The following is a 21,704-nucleotide window of genomic DNA, read 5'->3' as shown; positions in this document are numbered from 1 at the left end:
TGAAGTTTGTTTTTATATATACTGTATGTATGTATGTATATGTATATTTACATTTTATTAGTGTCTTGAAAGTGTGTGGTTTTTTTTATAAGCATTTTAGCTACAGTAAAGTCTTTCATTGCTACTCTAAAATACAGCATATCTGGTACGCAGTATCCTAATTTTACTTGACAAAAGAATCTTTGCAATTCTTAAATTGAGTTATTTATATAAAAAAAAGTCTTATTTTGTACTGATTGCTCTTTTATCTCATTCTCAAACACCATGGATCCATAGGTATATATCCTAGCAGTACACGGTACAAGACAGGAAAGAGCCTTGGACCAGAGTACCAGTACATCACAGCAGTTCTGTTTTGTTGCATATTTTAATAGTTGAAAACTGTGGGGGACCAGGAAGAGCAGGAGCTTTATATAAGAATACTAGATAAGAGAAGCTTATTCAATATGCATATCCACATAAGGATTTCTGTGAACCACAGAGGTTTTTTTAGCATACCTTTTGAAGAATAACCGAGAACAGAATAACCACTACTGAGGAGTATTCTGGTTTGTGCGTGTTCACCAATTTCTAAGTTAATAAACATTTATAATTGGTTCAGTATCTCGGAGGAAGCCATTGGTGAGGTATACTTAGCTTAATGGAGCTATATTAACACATTTCACACATGGCATCTATATGCTATTTTCATATATCCTGATGACGTCATAAAATTGAAGATGTAGAGTTTTCCTTCAAAGAGCGAAGTGGCACATTGAAATTTAAAACGTCAAAAAAAAATTTTGACAACTGTTTTGTCTCAGTAGAGTTCTATATTACTCTACTTTATCCTTTTGTATTCTTTATTGTGTAGCCTTTGTCAGAATGCCTCAAATCCCATAGATTTACCATTGTTTATAAGGTGTTGTACTTTATAACTTCATTCCATCTTCCCTTCTATATCTATAACCTCAGGTAATTAGGTAGAGTAAAAAGGCGAGCAGGAGTTAAGTTACAGTTTGAATGTATTTTGATAATATTCATAAAATAACAATAAGCAAAGTACTTTCCTAAAACATGAGTTTCTCGCCAATGAAACACTAATACAGTAATCCCTCACTTATCGCGGGAGATAGATTCCAAGGCCGACCGCGATAACTGAATTTCCGCGAAGTAGGGACACCATATTTATTTAATTATTTAACGTGTATTTGGACATTTTTAAACCCTCCCTGTATTGTTTACAACCCACCCTTTACTCTATTAATAACAGGGACAACTGCTAAGCAATATGAAATCGGTAGATAAGTTTACACTTACTGTATAGCGAAGTACACGTAGCTATAGATGACGTGATGATGGTGATGAATATGCTGCGCAGTAAAAATGATGACGATGAAGGTGATAATCCCCTGAATGCAGTAGCAAGAGCACGTTAATGCTGAATGAGTGAGATGAGACTTCCTGGTTAATGCAGCACTCCGTCGCTGAGCCAATCAGCAGCACACAGGAACTTAACTGCGTGCTCTGATTAGGTAGCTTCTCAGCCATCCGTCAATAGCATCTCTTGTATGAAATCAACTGGGCAAACCAACTGAGGAAGCAAATACCAGAAGTAAAAAGACCCATTGTCCGCAGAAACCCGCGAAGCAGCGAAAAATCTGCGTTATATATTTAGATATGCTTACTTATAAAATCTGCGAAGTCGTGAATCCATGAAAAGTGAACCGCGAAGTAGCGAGGGATTACTGTATTACATTGCTTTGTCTAACTTGCAAATAAAGACGTATTTATCAACTTGTATACAAAATTTCACACAACACACAGAGGTTAATTATAAACAATAAGACAAATATCCAATAGGTTATGCCCTACTGAATTTTTATTTCATAAAAATACTAAAATAAACGGGTGATGTAGCTTATCCACTTGCCACAACCAAACATTAAATAATTATTTTACCTTGCTTACCATTACCAAATTTCTTAAATAATTTTTTAAAAATGATATAAAACCAAAATTTAAGCATTCATTTAGGAAAGCTGACCATCATTTTGTTAAGACCTGCACAAGTTAAGATCACTGTTTTTCCTAAGAACAAAAGTCCAAGTTTCATTTTTACTGGACCAATTTACCTGATACAAAAGCTATTTTGGTTTGTATTCAGTAAGTCTGCTTTTGTTAATCAAGATGATAATTTAGTAGATTGTGAAAATTGTCTTTTTAACATTTTACTTTGTTTCTGACAGGGTGATAAAACTCTTTTACAACAGATCTCTCAGTTCAAGCAGTCTTTAAAAGATGCAGAAGCCATGACAATTGATGCAAGGAAAGAAACATCATTTCTTAGAAGCGAAAATCTGGAGTTAACTTCAAAAATGGTACTTCCTATGAATGTGAAACACATTTTGTCCAGTTTACCTATATTTTTAGAACTTCATTTGTTTCCTTTTTGTGGCAGAATGAAATGAGCATCAAGTTTAATGAAATGGAAAAAAGCCTCCTTTTGCTACAGTCTCAACTGGAGAGTGAAAAAATGCGCTACAAAAAAATGCAAAGTGATCTTCAGAAGGAGCTGAATCAGGCATTTGCTGAGAACACAAAGTTGACTTGTCTTTTGGATGGCAAGGTTCCTAAAGGTATATCTGGATTCTTAGGATTTATAGTAAAGATACTGTAAAATACAATCTCCTTTAGTTTTGTTGAACATTTATCATATTAACATAACTTTTATCAAATCTTGGTGTTTAATGGAGTATATCCCTTGTAATCAGCTAATTGGTTTTGTAAATCATTGGTGTAAATGCGACTGAAAAAGAAAGCAACTGATTGGTCACATACTACTCCAATCAGTCAGCTGATCTTCTCTGTATTCCTTTTAGTATGATACCTGATATTCTCGGTGACTTGGCATTGAACATTTAAACTTTCAAAACATACTTGTAATCCTTTTGCAGTGCCCCTTTAAACTTTTTATGGGCATCTTCATGTTGCATGCGTAGCTGGTTGAAGCAGATGCAAAAGTTTTTGGATTTCTTGTTATATAATAAAAAAATATTTTGTATTTAATAATGCCAAACATATAGATATTTTTCCAGAAAAATGGCACTTAATTGTACATGTTAATGATTTTAGTGATGATCATGTAAATAAACAAATGCTTATACTCTAAGTTTAATTTGTACAAAGTTATGATTGTGAGCAAGATTTGTTTTTTTCTTTTTCTTATAAAGATATAATTGAACAAGTGGAAATGGAAAAGGTTGTGTTTAGTCTCAAAAAGGAACTGGAACAAGCATTGTCTGAGAAAGTGTGTATACAAACTGAACTTGCTGCAGCTGCTTCACTCCAGGATCTTCCTGAAAAAGTTGAGATACTCTCAGAGCAGGTTAGAGCTCTATTTATTAGTGTCTGGTTATTCACAGTTGCTTCTATGGGCTCTCACCTAACCAAACAGATTTAGATATTTAAAAAGTTGCACCTTTTTATTGTCTTCTTATAATCCATATTATTCAGTGATTAAGTTATATATGTAACATGCTAAACAATAGTGTCAAAAGGGTTACAGTAGACAATCCTTTACAAAAAAAAAAAATTCCAGCTACAATGAAGTGAACTATTTTTTCATAGTGTTTTTTTTTTTTTGAGCAGTTTTTAAATACTGTTATTTAGAAAGGAGGAAATCCCAAAATCATTTTGTACATTTGCTCTCTACAGCAAATATTGTATTTATGCAAACTCCTATTCCACAGTTTAAGAGCAGGTAGATTGTATGTTAACTTAATAGTTGAGATTAGGCCTGAGATTAGGCCTTTACTCTTGTGTGAGTGATCTCCATTCCAGGTATTTCGATACTAGTTACAAGCAGGTACCATTGCTTGTCTGAGATGGCATCATTTAAAACATAGTCATTAGAGATCTGTTTTAAAATGAATTCAGTTTAGCACTAGTTCTATCAATCCTGAAAATTAAAATGTATACGTACAATAGATTGGCCTGTATAATTAGACTAATGCCTATTTAGAAACTATTATTTGCCTTATTTTAGGCAACTTGTGAAACTAATTCATTCTAGATAATGTTAAGTCTAAATATTTTGGACCATAGTTGGTCCGGTTTATAGTTTTAACTTTATCTTTGATGTGGTAATGTTTGCCAGATATAATTAGGGTAAGGATGTATTCAGATTGGGACTAGTTTATATAAAATCTGCACCAGGTAATGAAGTTGACTCTTAAGAATGAAGTACATTTTTTTGTGTCAGAAAATGCTTTTCTTGTGAGCAAATCAACAAACATCCAATATTTTTTCTAGTAAATGTATTTGTTATCTGACCCACCTGGTATTAATAGATTCTTTAGTTTATGAAGTCATTTAATCACTTTTAATTGAAAATTGTTTAAGTTTCATACCTACGATTTTGATGTCTCATGAAGATATTCCTGCAAGAATTAAATAGGCATGGAAAGAATATCTTTGATCCAGGTTTCTCACACTTTATTTAATAGATAATGCTGAATTTTAAGTCCTTAAACTTAGAAATATCAAAATACCGTCATGTAAGAAAATGTACAAACCTGACTTCAAGTCTTTAAACTGTGTGAGAGAACTGCTACCCCAGAAGGAAAATTAATACCATATTAATCTTTTTTTGGACAGATCCATAATACAGATCCAAATTTTGCATCTGATTTCTAACATACAGCTAGTGCAATGTTGTTTAATTCTGTACATTTTGACATGTATGCAATTGCATTGAACTGTAAAGCCCAAAAGAGTCCAATCCAAACTAAAGTGAAGTGGTTCTGCAGATTGTTGCCTTTAAGCATTTTAGCAAATATTGTAGTAATCTGTATAAGGCAGTGATTAGCAAGGGTCAATTGGTGGGGTGCTTTACCTCGATTTTCCACAATTCTTTATACTTTGTAGCTGTAGAGCCACTTTGACTGATACAACAGTTCTCACTTCGACTGTGTTTAATTCACGTGATTTTGATCTTTTCACCCCTGTACTGCAATCTTCACAGCGAAAACTCGAAGACCATGCATAAATGTAGTTCTGAAGTAATTAACTCTTTCAGGGCTAATTTTTTTGTTTCTTTTCTCCCAGGGCTGAATATTTTTCCAAAAACTAACTTTTTTTAAAAAAAGAACACAAAGCAATTGTTTAATATATCAAATCGACAAAAGATATTTACTGTTGACAAATGTTACTGTCTTGCATGTTGTATGAGCCTGCATACTATACTTTCACATACATGTTACACAGCAAAGTCCTGCAAAGTATATCGCTCAAAGCAGCCAGTTGCATTCATTGCCACGTTGCTCTGCTTACAATATGTGTTGCTTTGGTGCCTCCTTTTCAGTTGTCTTTTGCTGCACTTTCTCACATATATTGTTAGTGTGTATTGTAGGGAGACAAGTCACCCGTTTGACATCGTGCCATGCCACTGCCACCAAGTTTTCTGCCCGCATGAAAACCGTATTGTCACCTCTTTTTATCTTCAGCCTGTCTGGCTTCAACTGTGAAGCCATGTGTCTCCTGTTCACCCTCACTGTGCCACAAGCTCCAATTCCCTTGCTCTGTAGCTCCATGAACAATTTTGGGCATGTATAAAAATAAAACGCAGGTGCGCCAATGCTTATTTGCGTTTTACTGTTTATTTTTGCAGCTTCCTTGTGGTTCAGGCTGAAAATGAAATTGCAGATTGGGTTGTTTCATTTTAATTTTAATTTTTGCAGCATTCTTGGGTGCAGATTTTGAAAATGAAATTTCAGAAGAGACTACATTTTCATTTTATCATTTTCATTTTTGCAGAAAATACCTCCCATTGTAATCACACCAAGCCTTCTTGGAAAAAATGGCCTCTGAATTAGGATTCACCCAACTATTAATTTTTTAACCCATTTACTTTGTTCAGTTATTTGTGACAAGTAGCCCACATAATGCATAAGGTCCAATATGTATTTAAAGCTAACTATTTGTCTTTTTTTTTTTTTCTGAAATTGTTTTTAGATAGATTCAATGAAATATTATTAAGATGAACTAATGTTAGGAATTTTGAGCACTGATAAATTATAGTATCTTCCCCATCTTTATGACAAATGCTAATCAGCTTAAGCATTAAATTTCACATGTTCTCTTGGCAGCTGAAGAACGCATTATTTGAAAATAAAACACTTCTTCAAAAACAGCTTGAACTTTCAGCAGAAACTGAAGAATTGAAAATGGCTAGGAAGCGTCTGTCAGATGAGTACAATTCTGAAGATGTGAAACCAGTGTATAGGCAGCATCAGGACCAGCATACAATGGAAATGTTTGATTCGGATGAGCAGAAAGACAAGTTAGATGGAGCAAAGGAAGAAACAGAAGAGCTAAAAATGGATGTTCAGAAGAATACTGAAGATGTAATTGTTCATATTATTATACATATGTTTTGTTCTAAACCCATAATTAAATACTTGCGAACATTGATTAAATTCATTTTTGAATGTTATGCATATGTGTATATACTGTGTGTGTATGTGTGTATGTATGTATATGTGTGTGTGCATTTTTACATTTTTACTTCTTCCATAGGCATTGAAGTCTCACTTCACAGTTTAGAATGTAGGGTCACTTATAAACTATAAGTGCACAGTATTTTTAACTTATACTATTAAAAGATTGTTTAAAAAATGTAAATACAGATCCATTTTATGTTCTACAAAAGTTTTGCAATTTCCTTTTTATATTTGGTAGTGAAGCTTTTTTTTTTCCTAATTCTTTCTCTGGAGCAAAGATTTTCAACGTTTTTTTTGAAGTGCAGATTTAAAATCGACCATTCACAGTAACTGCTCTAGAGTGAATTATACATGCATGATGGGGATGAAAGTACCTTTTTGAATCTCTCCTTAAAGATTTTCAGTTTTGCATCTTCTCAATCTAATCAATTAGGTATACTTTTTTTCAGAATGATTGATTTAATAATTAGCTTTAAATTCAGTTGCAGAAGCTACTTGATGAAGTTGCATCTCTTACAAAAGAAAAAAATGAACTTCTTGAGATGATCAATTCACTGACCGCAGAGACAAATGAATTAAAAGCAGACATGAAGGATAGTATTGAAATGGTAAGTAAATATTGCTAATTATTTTATTTTTAGCACGAGCATTATTTATAAATGTTGTGTTTGCTTTCAGTCTATTGAAGTTCAAGAAGAGCTGAGAACTGCACAAGAGGGGCTTAAACAGCAGCGTTCACTTGTCCGCAAGCTTAAAGCACAAAATTTTGAAAAGGATGAGATTATAGCTAGTCTGGAAGAGAAGATGCTGAAAACTACAACACATGAAGATTTGGAGAAATTGGTATGTGTAGAATTTTAAATTCTTTAAAGGAATGTTCCACCCAAAGATGATATATATTTTAAATGTCACCCTAAACTGTTTATAGTGGTGGCCAAGAAATTTTTTATCTCCTACTTTTCTGAAAAAAATTAAAAACAGTATTTTCAAACTCACAGGTGCTGATAGTGCATCAATGCTAGATAATTCCAAATGATGTTAAAATTGTCCATGGGAAAAAATAAAATATTCTCATGTAACTTGCTTCCCATAATCCACATGTCTGATATCTATTTCTAAGTTCAAAATGTCAACAAAAAAGACATCCTTTCCATAGTGCCTATTGTTCACTGGTGAAGGAACCTGTCTTTCATTCAAAGACAATTCTCTGTTGGGCTCTTGAGCAAGGCCCATAACCTGAAAATTGCTCCAGGGCTGAAGTATTATAGCTAACCCTGTGCTCTGACCTAGTGCTGGGAGGTATACCAGTTCATACCAAAAACTGTTATTTTTGTTATGATATGGATTTTTCTTATACCGCAACACTGGTTTAAATAGCCTAAACAACGTTTAGAACGTGGTGCAGCGGGAAACTGTTTAAGGGGGGACCTTTTTCACTGCTACACCGCTAAACACGCATGCAACGGAGTACATGCGTTAGTGGAGGTATTGAGCAGTGAAAATGGACAGAGAACATTCTGAAACTGAAGCTGTAGCATATGATAAAGTTGAACATGATGACACAGAAGAACTTTTGCTGAAAAAAGGATCCATATCTGTTGTCTGGAGATACTTTAGTTTTAAAAGGTCGGATGTGGACCAAACCACTATTTACTGCAAATGCTGTTGAGCTAAAGTTGTTGCCGGAGACGGCAACATGATCAATTTGCTGCACCATCTTAGCCGCAAGCATGCTTTGGAGTACCCTGAATGTATGGAACCCTCCACGTCCTCGGGTAAAACTGAAAAAGCTAGAGGACACTCGAGTCAGACGTCACTTGTAGAAAAGAGATCAAATTTTGGTAGAAATTGCACAATCAGCCACTGGACCAGAAATGGGCTTTAAAGTTAAGGAATTAACTGCAGAGAGAGCTGAAATGTCCCTGCAGAATAATGAACTTCAATAAACTGTGAATGGTATGAGGAATGAAATTAAGCACTTGATAACCAAACTCCTTTTATGGTAAAACTTTTAATGTGATCCATACTACACACTCCAGTTGTTTTCTGTAATGAAATGAAGATTTATTTAGTTGATATGCACAGGGTTCTTCTCAAACACACACACACACACATATAAACACCTTGTCTAAAGTAGTGTCTTGTAGTGTTTTTAAAAGTTAGTGTGTCATCCCTCCCGAAAGATCATAAAATATTGTTTCTGTGAGTTAAATTTTTATTTTTACATTTAATAAACTGAATGGCCTGTGTGGCATTATAAAGAGAAATGTTCACAGCAGAAACATTCAGACCACTAGAATTACTCGATGCTGCTAGTTCTTTTATAGAGCTGGTTAAATTATTGTTTGAGGACCACTTAAATTGGTAAAAGATTTAATTAAAAAATAATCTCTTAAACCTCTTACACATCAGTGGAGGAAGTGACACTCTCAAATATAATTGTTTCTCATTTTCACTTCATTATCTTCAGTTTAATGTTTGCACAGATTGTGTAAAAGCAGGTAAATCTTTTAAAAAAAGATGAAACATGTGGCATATATTATGGAATGTCTTGATTTTTTTTTTATGCTGGGATATGCAACAGATGTTAACCTGAAAATTATTATCTCCAAATATAAAAATACTTAAAGTAAATAAAAAAAAAAAAAATTAGCTTTGGATTACTGGAATTCGGTATAAGCTTAACTTTGCTCTGGAAATGTTTGCATATCATCTTTACAAAGTGCACTCCATTACACATTATACTGTATACTTTAAATCATGAACATCAGAAGTTACTTAGCTATGTGACTTCTTTAAATTCATCTGGGTCTTATGAATTTGATCTTTTACTTTAGGATTTTTCTATTTTGTCTTGGATTGGGTGTGTTAAGGTGTGATTTTATGTTTTTATTGATCAGTACAGTACTATGTTTTTCAGATCTCCTGAAATGAAAAGTATTTCAAAAACTTGCAACATGCAAAGAAGTGGGTCTAATGTATTAAAGCAAAACTGGTATGTAATAAGTTTGAATTATGCTGTCTTTTTAAAATCATTCTTTTAATACCGTTTTTCTAGGTTAAGGAAGCCGAAGAGAAGACTGTAGAGCCAGTTTTAATTAGGGAGCCTGAAGAGAAACTTGATAAAGAAATTCAAACCTCTCCGAATTCAGAGGTCAGTATGGATATTTATAGACATTTTTTGTGTTTTTAACATAAAATATAAAAGATCTACATAGTAACTTGTTAGATTTAATTACTTAATGTTCTAAACCTTAATTCTGCAAGGATGTAGAGGAGTAAAAGTAAAGCACAAATGAAAATAGGAAAATTGAACCCATCTCTGTATAAGCAGTTAAGCTGCCTTTTTAGAGCTTGTTTTGAATGGCAGTGTCATACTTGGCCCTAATAGTTATAACCTGTACTATGCTAGTTTTAGCAGTAAGTGGTAATTAAGTTCTACAGATCCATTTATGTGTATTGTCAAGTTCCTTGACATTTGTTCATGCTGAAGTAAGTTTTTGATTGCCCAACAAGAATCTGGACGGACAATTGGCCAGTACAAGTTAGATTGTAATCTTTTTATTTGTGTTGTGTGTGTTTTTTAAGAAACTAATGCTCTTTGGATACCAGAGATTTACTTTTCTCTGGATTCTTTGTAAAGGAGAATTTTGTTTTATTGCATATTTCAAATTTTAGCTAAATGTTTCAAATTAGGTTCAGTTTTTCTTAACTATATATTTTTTCTTCAGTTTTACATTGAAAATGTAACTACTGACCCTGGTTTAGTAGTACATAATGTGGAAAAGATTTTACTAATGCCCATGATAAATGAAATCAAAGAGCTTCAATTTTCACTCTTAATCACATCTGAGAAAGATGAGATGACACATTTGGAAGAGAAAATAAGAGAGGTGGGACTGCTATGTTAATGCTTAACACCTAGGAGTTTAGAAGAATGGTTGTTCAATTTTGGTGATGATTTCTTATTCTCTACCTTTATACTGTAATTTAAAAGAGCACTGGTTGCCAAACTACAATATTCAGGCAAATGACAGTATTTTAAAGCATTATGAAATGTAAAGGATGTAACTATGTTATGTGTTCTCTTCTTATTTTATGCTAACGTCCTAACTTGTTTAGGATTGTCATTCCTTGTTTGGTTGCCTGGGTGTTTAATAATCTTGGACCACCCATAGCAGACTCTTCAGTACCATACTGTTTTTGTCAGGTGTCATTCTAATTACTTATTAGGTGTTGACGCTTTTCTTTTTTATGTTTGCCTAGAATGCAAAAATGACTACAGTTGTAACCATGTCTGTCAGGTTTTCTGTATGATGAAGTCACAGTGGACCAATTTATTGGACAAGTGCTAGGCTTATGCTTTAAAGAAATGTTCAATTTTCATTGTGATATTTTTAATAGTGCACACTGAAAAAATTTGGGGAACTTAAAAATGTATCTTTAAAAGGATTGGTAAATATTCAAAATCAAACATTGTAATACAAAAAAACATTCTGTGCAACTTCATTTACTGATTAGGTTACTGTTTCAAAAGTAATTTTTAGTAAATTTACTTCAGAGCTTGTATATTGACTTGGTTTACATGCTCTATTTTTGCTTCTGGCATTAGAACAGGTCCCCAGTTCAAAGTACAGTAATCCCTCCTCCATCGCGGGGGTTGCGTTCCAGAGCCACCCGCAAAATAAGAAAATCCGCGACGTAGAAACCATATGTTTATATGGTTATTTTTATATTGTCATGCTTGGGTCACAGATTTGCGCAGAAACACAGGAGGTTGTAGAGAGACAGGAACGTTATTCAAACACTGCAAACAAACATTTGTCTCTTTTTCAAAAGTTTAAACTGTGCTCCATGACAAGACAGAGATGACAGTTCCGTCTCACAATTAAAAGAATGCAAACATATCTTCCTCTTCAAAGGAGTGCGCGTCAGGAGCAGATCATGTCACAGAGATAGAGAAAAGCAAACAAATCAATAGGGCTGTTTGGCTTTTAAGTATGTGAAGCACCGTGGCACAAAGCTGTTGAAGGGGGCAGCTCACACCCCCTCCGTCAGGAGCAGAGAGAGAGAGATAGAAAGAGACAGAGTTTGTTTTTCAATCAAAAATCAATACGTGCCCTTCGTGCTTTTAAGTATGCGAAGCACCGTGCAGCATGTCGTTTCAGGAAGCAGCTGCACAAAAGATAGCAACGTGAAGATAATCTTTCAGCATTTTTAGACGAGCGTCCGTATCGTCTAGGTGTGTGAACAGCCCCCCTGCTCAATCCCCCTACGTCAGGATCAGAGAAAGTCAGCGCAAGAGAGAGAAGTAAGCTGGGTAGCTTCTCAGCCATCTGCCAATAGCGTCCCTTGTATGAAATCAACTGGGCAAACCAACAGAGGAAGCATGTACCAGAAATTAAAAGACCCATTGTCCGCAGAAATCCGCGAACCAGCAAAAAATCCGCGATATATATTTAAATATGCTTACATATAAAATCCGCGATGGAGTGAAGCCGCGAAAGGCGGCATAGGCTCCACTTAAGGTTGAACTGAAGAGGGTTAGAAAATGAATGAATAGTTGTTAACTACTGGATACAAATTTTCCATAAAGAGTGAAAAAGATGATTTAACTAAAATGTTAGAGATACAAGTTATTGAAACAGCAAGAGAATTGTGTTCACAGCAGACAACATACCGTCACCTCGGCAGCTTTCCTATGCCACACCAACTCCCTTCTCCTGCTGTTTACAGTTGTAGAAGATAATTTAAATGATCGTTGTAACCATAAAACTAAAGATGCAACAATATGAAAAACGTATTTATCTTGAAAGGAGTGGAAGATGAAAGGACTGCCATAAGTGTGGTTCTTCAAGCCTATATACATACAGTGAATAACCCTGTATTTAATATTTACGTTAACTTCATGTGTGAATTGTCTGCAGATGATGATTTAAGTATTTCTTCTGTGCTGTAACTTATTAAAGTGTCACAATGACCTGCTGTTACAGTCTGTTACAAAAAATAATTTTAGCTTAATACTTAAATGTGTCTATCTGTTGGACACTTTTTTGATTAAATAACTTTTTAAGAAATAGTACAATTCTCCAGTAGCCCCTCCACAAATAACAGTTCATAGGTGCAATTTTGACATTAAATTTCAATGTGGCTTACCTGAGAGCAATTATTTTGACTACAATAAGCTTATTTGTGCTTGGCTTTAACCTACATAATATTATTAAATTCCATTAAACATATATTTTATGTATTCTGATAATACATTTTAATTACATTCTATTAGCACTGTTATTTTTGGATAGGACACATCCTTATAAAAATGTTCCAGCTTTCACTTAAGTTTCTGAACACAACTGAATTTTACAACATACGATATCCATTTTCTATCATGAAGTTAAGGACGTATGTGGGAAATGTGGCATTGCATTGATGTCTGAAAGATGGGAAGTTGTTCACACTGAACTAAATGAGCTGAAAAAAAGCACAGAGGTACTTGAAAATGTTGTTGTTAGAATTAATTTGAATAAAAGTGTGCTCTTTCCAGTGAATTCTCAAGCACATATTAGATTGGGCACCTTCCCTTTTCTTATTATAGATCAGTTTAAATACCAAGGGGTAAACAATCACAAGTAAACATAAAGCTCTTTATCAACAAAATTTCGCCATCTGTATGGACAAAATTAAGCAAGACTTGCATAGATGGTCAACCCTTCATCTCACTTTAGCTGGAAGAATTAACATTGTTAAGATGAATGTCCTTCTGAAGCTTCTCTTTTTATTTCAAAACATTCCAATATACATCAATAAATAGTTTTTTAAGAAATTAGATTCACCCATAACATCATTTATTTGGAATTCAAAACATCCACGTATCCAAAGAGTGACCCTACAAAGACCTAAGGCAGAAGGTGGCATGGCTCTACCTAACTTTCAATTTAATTATTGGGCAGCAAACATAAAAACTATAAAAACCTGGACATGGACACAAATAGATGAACATACACAGGTTTGGTCCGCAATAGAAATGAAATCCAGTAGTACTTCTTTATATTCCTTGCTTTGTGCCCCGATAAATGCAAGTTATCTCCAATATACTAACAACCCAATTGTGCTTCACTCAATCAGAATATGGGACCAATGTAGGAAGTATTTTAAGATACAGAAGCTTTTATCTATGGCACCTCTGCACGAGAACCACCTTTTTCCACCCTCGCAAACATGCAGTTTTCATCCATCCATCCATTTTCCAACCCGCTGAATCCGAATACAGGGTCACGGGGGTCTGCTGGAGCCAATCCCAGCCAACATAGGGCACAAGGCAGGAACCAATCCCGGGCAGGGTGCCAACCCACCACAGGACACACACAAACACACCCACACACCAAGCACACACTAGGGCCAATTTAGAATCGCCAATCCACCAAACCTGCATGTCTTTGGACTGTGGGAGGAAACCGGAGCGCCCGGAGGAAACCCACGCAGACACGGGGAGAACATGCAAACTCCACGCAGGGAGGACCTGGGAAGCGAACCCAGGTCTCCCAACTGCGAGGCAGCAGCGCTACCCACTGCGCCACCGTGCCGCCCGCAGTTTTCAATATCTGGAAAATATTAGGGATTGAATCACTTAGAGATCTGTACATAGACAACATCTTTGCATCCTACAAACAATTACATTCCAAATTTAACTTTCCAGCAGCACATTTTTCATTACCTTCAAATTAGAAACTTTATTAAACAGAACTTGCCTAATTTTCCTCACCTCCCTCTATGCTGGAAAAAAAAATATTGCTCTGTTTTTTTGAGGATTCAGACAGCATTTCTGCAATATATAAAACTATTTTACAGTCCCTCCCTTTCAAAGATCCAAGAGGACAGTGGGAAAAGGATCTCTCACTCAATATCTCAGAACAGGAGTGTAAAGTAGCAATGCAGTGGATTCACTTGAGCTCCATATGTGCAAAGCATACAATTATTCAACTCAAAATTATATATCGAGCGCGTCTGTCTCGTTTAAAATTGTCCAAAATGTTTCCAGGGCAAGATCCAACCTGCAAACGCTGCAATCAAGATCCAGCCTCACAGGGTCACATGTTTTGGGCCTGCACTAAATTAATATCATTCTGGACGAAAATTTTGAAATGCCTTTCAGACAGTCTTGGTGTCGCAATCACTCCTAACCCTAACCTGTGTTTGGTGTACTTCCAGATGGGCTTAAAGTGGAGAAGGACAATCAAACTGTAATTGCCTTTACTGCACTATTGGCATGTAGACTTATCTTGCTCAACTGGAAGAATCCTAACTCTCCTTTTTTTAAGTCAGTGGGTAATTGATGTTATACTATTTGAAACTGGCAAAAATCAAATTCTCACTTAGAGGATCTGTGTAGATCTTTTTCAAAACCTGGCACGATCTAATAAATAACATTTTAGAATAAGCTTTTAAAGCATTAAATTATTTCAGCGAATGCCAAGTGGAGGCAACGAAAAACATACAATTTGTTGGTTTATACAGTTATATAAACAACAAAAGGAAGTTGATTGAAAGCTCAAGTTCAGGAAGTCTCACAGTATCTGAAATTAAAAAGAAATGGTCAGATATCAAAGTTGCCATGAAAAGACGAGTGTATCCCACCATCTGAGTGTCATATGGAAGCTTATTAGGGTACAGAGGAGAGAAAAAAAAATAGGGACACAGTGGGGGAAAAAGCTCAATGTCAACTTTAATCTCAGTTTCCACTTTAATCACTTTGTTTACTTTGTCATTAAAGTAGAATGTCAAACTTCATCTTAAAATCGTTATATTTGCTAGTTTCTCAAATCCCATCATAACTAAAGTAGCATGTTAAATGCTTCGTATTCTATGTGTTCTTCTATGTACTCTGTGTGTGAATCACTACGTGCTTCTTAAACGGTCTTTCTCTTACGCTGACAGGACACAGAATACATTACATTCATGATATTGCATCTCTCTGATCAAATTAAATAGTAAGATGTATACTTGATATAATTTTCATCATGATAGGAATTTAAAGCATGTATTACACAAGGGGGGTGCAGTAGTAGCGTTGAGCTGGCACCCTGTCCAGAGATTGTTCCTGCCTCCCACAAAATGCTTGCTGCGCCGTGCACAACCCTTTATGAAATCATTTATTGCAGCAGTACTGTCTCTTTCAAACGTACTAACCCCCAATTCCTGTCTTTCCTTTTCTTTCTCCAAGTAACCAATAACCACACAATAAATTCTTTAATAAATGTCAAGCTATCTGTAAGCTTAGAAGCCTGTTCTTCAAAACTTTTAAGAAACATTGAAATATCTTCATAGTACATGTTTAATCATTCCATCCATCTATCCATCTGGGGTCGCACCAGTCCCAGCAAGCATACAGTGCAAGGCAGGAACAATCACTGAACAGAGCACCAGCTCATCGCTGCCACTGTCCACCATGTCCACACATTTAATTATTAACAGTATACATTATTTAAATGAAGTTAAAATGTATCTATATAATGTAATATACATACTTTACTGCATTTCATCTTAAAATGATTATCAAGAGCTCCAAGAAGATAGTGCGTGGAAATCTAAATCGGCTTAGAAGACAGTCATCGTCATATGTAAATACGCGCTCTCTTCTATTGAACTGAATTGAATTCCTTTGTTATTCTATGGTACAATGAGATTCCAGATGAAAATCTTCCATTAATTGTTTTCCTATAAAATTATGATAATATGATAACAATGACAAATATGCAATATGAAAGCATAAGTGGCTCAGGTTGTGCAATATTGCAACTGTAGTGCAAGTTTACAGTGAGCTACTTATTATCTTGTAAGTTCAAACAGTTCTACCGGGAACAGTTGATTGATTGTGTTTAGAACTCTTGGGATGAAACTGTTTCCGAACCGCGAGGTCCCTACCGGAAAGGCTGTAAAGCGTTTGATGTATGTGAGAAGTTCAAATAGACTGCATGCATGGCTGAGGCATCGTGTGCTAGAAGCTGTATCCCGATAATTGTTTCTAGAACGGAGAGAATCTGCCATAGAGCTTTCCGATCAGCTGCTGTAGAGCTGTGATTCCCCACTCAGGTACAATGGGTTAAAATACTGAGTGGTGCACTGATTGTAACAATGCTAAAGCAGCTATGGTATTTGGAATAGTTTAGCTATTCCGTGTAACATTATTTTGTTACAGGTTGATTACAATCTGAAGCCTTAAACTAAAAAAAACGATATGCAGTTAATTTCAGTATATTTGATAAAGCCGCGTCGGGGATGTCTCTCTATATATAAAAAAAAAAAAAAAAAAAGCCTCTGGGAAGCAAAAGCAAGGCTACGATACGTGATCTTCTCGAAAGACATTTAAAAGACCCACGAGACCAAAGAGACTTGCCACGGTGCAAGACATGCCCTACTTACAAGCAATATCAACAAATAAGTCCACGGGCAGAAAAAAAAATCAGTAGTGTAAAGGCAGTCATGCAGCATACACAGCTCCAGAGCTCTCAGTGCATATAAAGTGTATACGCCAATACAGTAGAAATGAATAAGGTAAAAATGAAACGTCGACGACTAAATGAAGAAACAAGAAAAGCTTGGAGAAAAGAGACCAAAAAGCGGTGGAGAGAAAAAAATGCTAAAAAGAAAAACAATAAGACACGCCCTACTTACACAAGATTTTATATAAGAGCATACCCATCAAAAAAAAATCAGTGGTGTAAAAGCACATAGTACACACAGATCATGTGTTCTCAGGACATATAAAGCATATGAGGACAATACGGAGAATAGAGACCCAAAGGCGTTGAGGAGAAAAAAAGGCAGAAAAGAGATTATGAAAGCAGTGGGATTCGACTGGCTCAAACAAACGATGGCGCAATACACATGCAGAGAAAGGTACTGAATATGAAAGCAGTAAAATTTGAAAGTATTGTAGCGTCCCAGCCAGGTTGAGGGCTTTTTGGTTTTAAGTGACTGTTTGCCATCTCTCAATCGGACCTGAGTACAGCACGGAAGACTGATAGCGGGGAATTGATTGATGCGGTAAGGGGGGGACGTTGGCGAGGGTATTAGAAAGTTGTGTTCAGGGTTAGGAAGTCGGCAATTGTTCAAGTAAAAATTTTGTGACACTATCATGTCAGTCGCTACAGTATCAAAGAAAAGATAGAAATGATTGCATTACCACAAACAAAAGGTGATTAATCATCAGAACCAGGTGTAATTGAAAAAATAGCAAAACAAATCGAGGTCAGAAAAAAAGTAGACAAAAAAGTCTTTTCGCATTCGCGTCAATCAATGCACAAAACATGGATTTACACAATAATGGACCATACACTATGAGAATCTATGGTCACTGCACAGTTTAAGCAACGACAAGTTAAATTTCAAAGAATACACAATTCGGTTGGGTGTATATCGATGATCACGGAGAGGCGATGCAAATTTTAACAGGCAAAAAGAAAGGTAATGTATATATTCTACGAATAACATTACACACAAAAGGAGATTGTGATATGCTATTTGTATTAAAATGTTTACAGTTTACCGTGAGAATAGCTTTTGCTATGACAATCAATAAGTCACAGGGACAAACATTAGAAAAACTCGGATTATTTATTACAGAAACAATATTCACTCACGGGCAGTTATACGTTGCGTTGTCACAATGTGTCTCCAAAAAATTTGTTTTTAATGAAGCTTTAAAGTAAAAGTGCAAATAATGAAATTGAAACAATTCCAAAGAAAAAAAATTTAAATTAACCAAACACAGGGGTTGGGCGAGCGAAGCGAGCAGTGGGTGAAGCCCCCTAGTGAATCTAAAAAATAAAGGGAAACCACATGTGAATAGTGGCACTGCTTTGATGCTGGGTGCCACCAGTTTGCAATACTAATCCGAAAATGTGCGTATGTAATGGTTTGACCTGGCATAAGAATGTGCGTGGCTTTATGCCAAGTTTAGTTTTTATACATTGCGATGGGAGTGTAGAACCGGCCGTACACAACATTTTTGTGTGTACGCACCGTCTATACATGAGGCCTCTGGTCATTTCCAAACCCTTTTAGAACGTCTTACAGCATATATTTTTTAAACATTACAAGTCTTCAAAGTGAAAGATGAGAAGGACTTCCTGCTGATTGTTTGCAAAATTTGCTGAAAGGTAAATTGTGTAATATGATAGAATACAATGTTGCAGTATGTTTTTTTTTTTTTTTTTTTTTTTCCTCTCAGTGGCACTTACCAAACTATTGAATTAATGTTAAGTGAAGATCATGGAACTATGAGCTGCTTTAGTCATACCTAAATAAAAAAAATCCACTTCTCTATTTTCTTGACCCTTTTATTATAGGAACATCTTAACTCAAGGGTATCTTTACCATATATGCATCAATTTTGTGTCTAAACTGCATTTTCTTCTCCACATATTTTGGCTGTTTTAATACATACAGATATGCAAAACTGACTTATAGGCATTTGAAAATTATTGTTTGTTCCTCTGAAAATGGCACAGAATTTTTTTTTTCCCATTTTGTCCCTTTGTGGGGGAAAAAATATTTTTTATGTACAATTTAAGTATTAAGAGTTTCATTTATAAATGTCGGCTTATTGTTATACTGTATTTACAATATCCATATTGTCTAGGTGGTCTGAGTTTAAAGAGTCTTTCTGAATAGAGTTTAAACTACATGAAAAATGTTTGTATCCATTCAGCTTTAATATGTATTCTTCTGAGTTTTAGTAGTTTTTAGAGAAACTAATGCAACTGTGACAGATTGATGCTTATATTTGTTATCATTTGTTTAGGTCAATCAAGTAACTGTTGAGTTGCCATTGACAACCACAGAGCAAAACCAGCTTTTAAATAAGACATGTGAACATTCTGATAGAATGTTAGATGAAATTTCAGCTCTTACAACTGATAGAAATAATCTACAGCAAAGACTAGAGGACGTCCAATGTGAACTACATAAATTGAGGAAAAATGCAGAGGTATTGCAAGTTCTATGCATTGTGATCAGTCGCAAAATTACCATGTTAATTTGCAAAACATAAGTTATCTAGACTTGTGACTGGTATTAAGGAAAATGCTTGATGGTTGAAATGGTCATCTAGCTTGTTTTTCTCTGATTTTTAAATTCTGCATTTTTTTTGTATTTGACATGTATCTCTAGTAGATTTACTTGCATTTTATATTTATGCCCATGCTCATATTTTAATTTTGCAGTAAAATAATTTTACCCCAATATGAAAACTAATTATCTGACAATCTGAGTAATAATCTTCATGATGTATTGTGTATATTTTTGAAATTAATATTTTTTTATTTAGAAAATATGCCTAAAGTATATAATAAAGTAAAGTGCTTAAGTTGTGCCTGTTTGCACATTCTCTTTGTGTTAGCAATTGCCTCATTTTCCTTTGGCATTTCATAATATGTGCAAGTTAGATTAATTGGAAACTGAATAGGCCTCTTGAATGCCGCTGTGAGTGTGTACTGCAGTTGTCTAGTAGCCTGTTCAGGGCTTGTTTCTACCTTCTACCAAATGCTGCTGAGGATAGGCACATGATCCACATGAAGTTGAACTTTAGAGTGTTAGAAAATCAATGAATAGTTGTTAAATACCGGATACATATTTTCCATAAAGAGTGAAATATTTTGCATGTTCATTTGCTGTTTGTAACTATAGGGAATACTGCTTTATTAAAGAATTTTCTTCTTTTTCTTGGAATTTAAGCAGTCACTTAATCCTTGTGAATGGGACAAAGTTCTTCAGGATAAAAGTATGATGGAGAAAGAACTGGAAAATTGCAAAAATGAAAATCGTATTACATCCAATGAGTTGAAAACATTAAAGGTGAAATTTGAAGAGCAAGAAATAGTTTTGTTGCAGTTCAAAGATGATTATGCACATGTGATGAATGCAAATGATTGCCTCCAGAGGACTTTGGATGAAACTGTAGCTGAGAACAATCACCTCAAATTAACAGTTGAAGATGATGTTCAGCAAGTATGTCACAACAAAGTTAACATGCTTTATTTTCATTTCGTTAGTATTAATTGCTGTGTGATAGATCTGTTTTTATTTCAATCATTTCAGTCAGTGTTGTTTGTGTTTAACTTAACTGAAACGGTAACAAACAAACTTAATTTTAACAGAGCTTCTTATTAATTTTTCTGCCACTGTTTAGGTAAAACAATTGATTGACGAACTACAATTGGTTACTGTAGAGAGAAACCAGCTTTTGGTTCAAATTCAGGAATCTTCTGATAAGTCAGAGTTTGAAAAGAAGCAACACAATATCTCTTTGCTTCAAACTGAAAGAAGTGATCTGTGTAAGAAATTGGATGATGTCCAAGCTGAACTATCTGAACTGAGGAAAAGCACAGAGGTATTTGGATGTTGTTCACGATATTCTGACTTGTATTCTTTGTTAAAACTGCCTGTCTTTGAGTTTTATGGCAAAAAACGCTGTAGTTTAGCAAGCTTGATAAGTTCTATATGAGAGCTGTTTTTTTTTTTTTTTCTCCAAGCTGGAGTGACCTGCAATATTTTCTGGAGAGACTGTGTTAGGCAGCTGAAGTGCTCTTTCCCAGAGTTAATAAAGCTTGGGTTGTTATCTCAGACTTAGTAGGTGATACCAAAGGCAGCTGTAGGGTCCTAGTGTATTTGAAGCGGACAGAAAGCTATGAGTGTATAAGAGAGTAAGAACCTGAGTGAGGTAAAAGAAGAAATGGTTAGCTTCAATTACAAACCTGAAAAGTCTACTTGTGTCACTTTAAGAGGCATCTTCATACATAATTCGCCTGCCTCCTCACTCACTCACTCACTCACGTCCATCCAAAGCCAAATGCGCAGTCGCCTTCTGCGCAGCTGCCCGAAAAACCTTACGAGACCGACATCCAACCCCAACATCTCGGCAGGCGGCAGATTTACGGCTGCAAAAATTCAAAGAGAAAGGCGACTTCGATTAAAGCTCTAGAGGCCTGAAAGGCGATTTCGACTACAGCTCGAGGCCTAATTACGCATTCTGATTCAATTACGCATTCATTCAATACAGTAATCCCTCCTCCATCGCAGGGGTTGCGTTCCAGAGCCACCCGCGAAATAAGAAAATCCGCGAAGTAGAAACCATATGTTTATATGGTTATTTTTATATTGTCATGCTTGGGTCACAGATTTGTGCAGAAACACAGGAGGTTGTAGAGACAGGAACGTTATTCA

At 35.3% G+C, this 21,704-nt stretch overlaps 1 protein-coding gene across 1 annotated transcript in view; it reads left to right on the top strand.

The window, feature by feature from the left end:
• The window catches only part of cenpe (centromere protein E), a 105,672-nt gene that overhangs the window by 39,154 nt on the left and 44,814 nt on the right, over window positions 1-21,704 (top strand). Inside the window, exons 20-29 of the mRNA XM_051929640.1 lie at window positions 2,229-2,360; window positions 2,441-2,618; window positions 3,213-3,367; window positions 6,129-6,386; window positions 6,965-7,090; window positions 7,161-7,325; window positions 9,541-9,636; window positions 19,285-19,470; window positions 20,217-20,489; window positions 20,671-20,871. Of these exons, the coding sequence (XP_051785600.1) occupies window positions 2,229-2,360; window positions 2,441-2,618; window positions 3,213-3,367; window positions 6,129-6,386; window positions 6,965-7,090; window positions 7,161-7,325; window positions 9,541-9,636; window positions 19,285-19,470; window positions 20,217-20,489; window positions 20,671-20,871 (1,770 nt within the window). The remainder of the gene's footprint in view (window positions 1-2,228; window positions 2,361-2,440; window positions 2,619-3,212; window positions 3,368-6,128; window positions 6,387-6,964; window positions 7,091-7,160; window positions 7,326-9,540; window positions 9,637-19,284; window positions 19,471-20,216; window positions 20,490-20,670; window positions 20,872-21,704) is intronic.

The sequence above is a fragment of the Erpetoichthys calabaricus genome, chromosome 7 (genome assembly GCF_900747795.2).
Source record: "Erpetoichthys calabaricus chromosome 7, fErpCal1.3, whole genome shotgun sequence".
Taxonomy (NCBI): domain Eukaryota; kingdom Metazoa; phylum Chordata; class Cladistia; order Polypteriformes; family Polypteridae; genus Erpetoichthys; species Erpetoichthys calabaricus.
The sequence above is the reverse complement of the archived record's forward strand: the minus strand, read 5'-3'. Positions and strand labels throughout refer to the sequence as shown.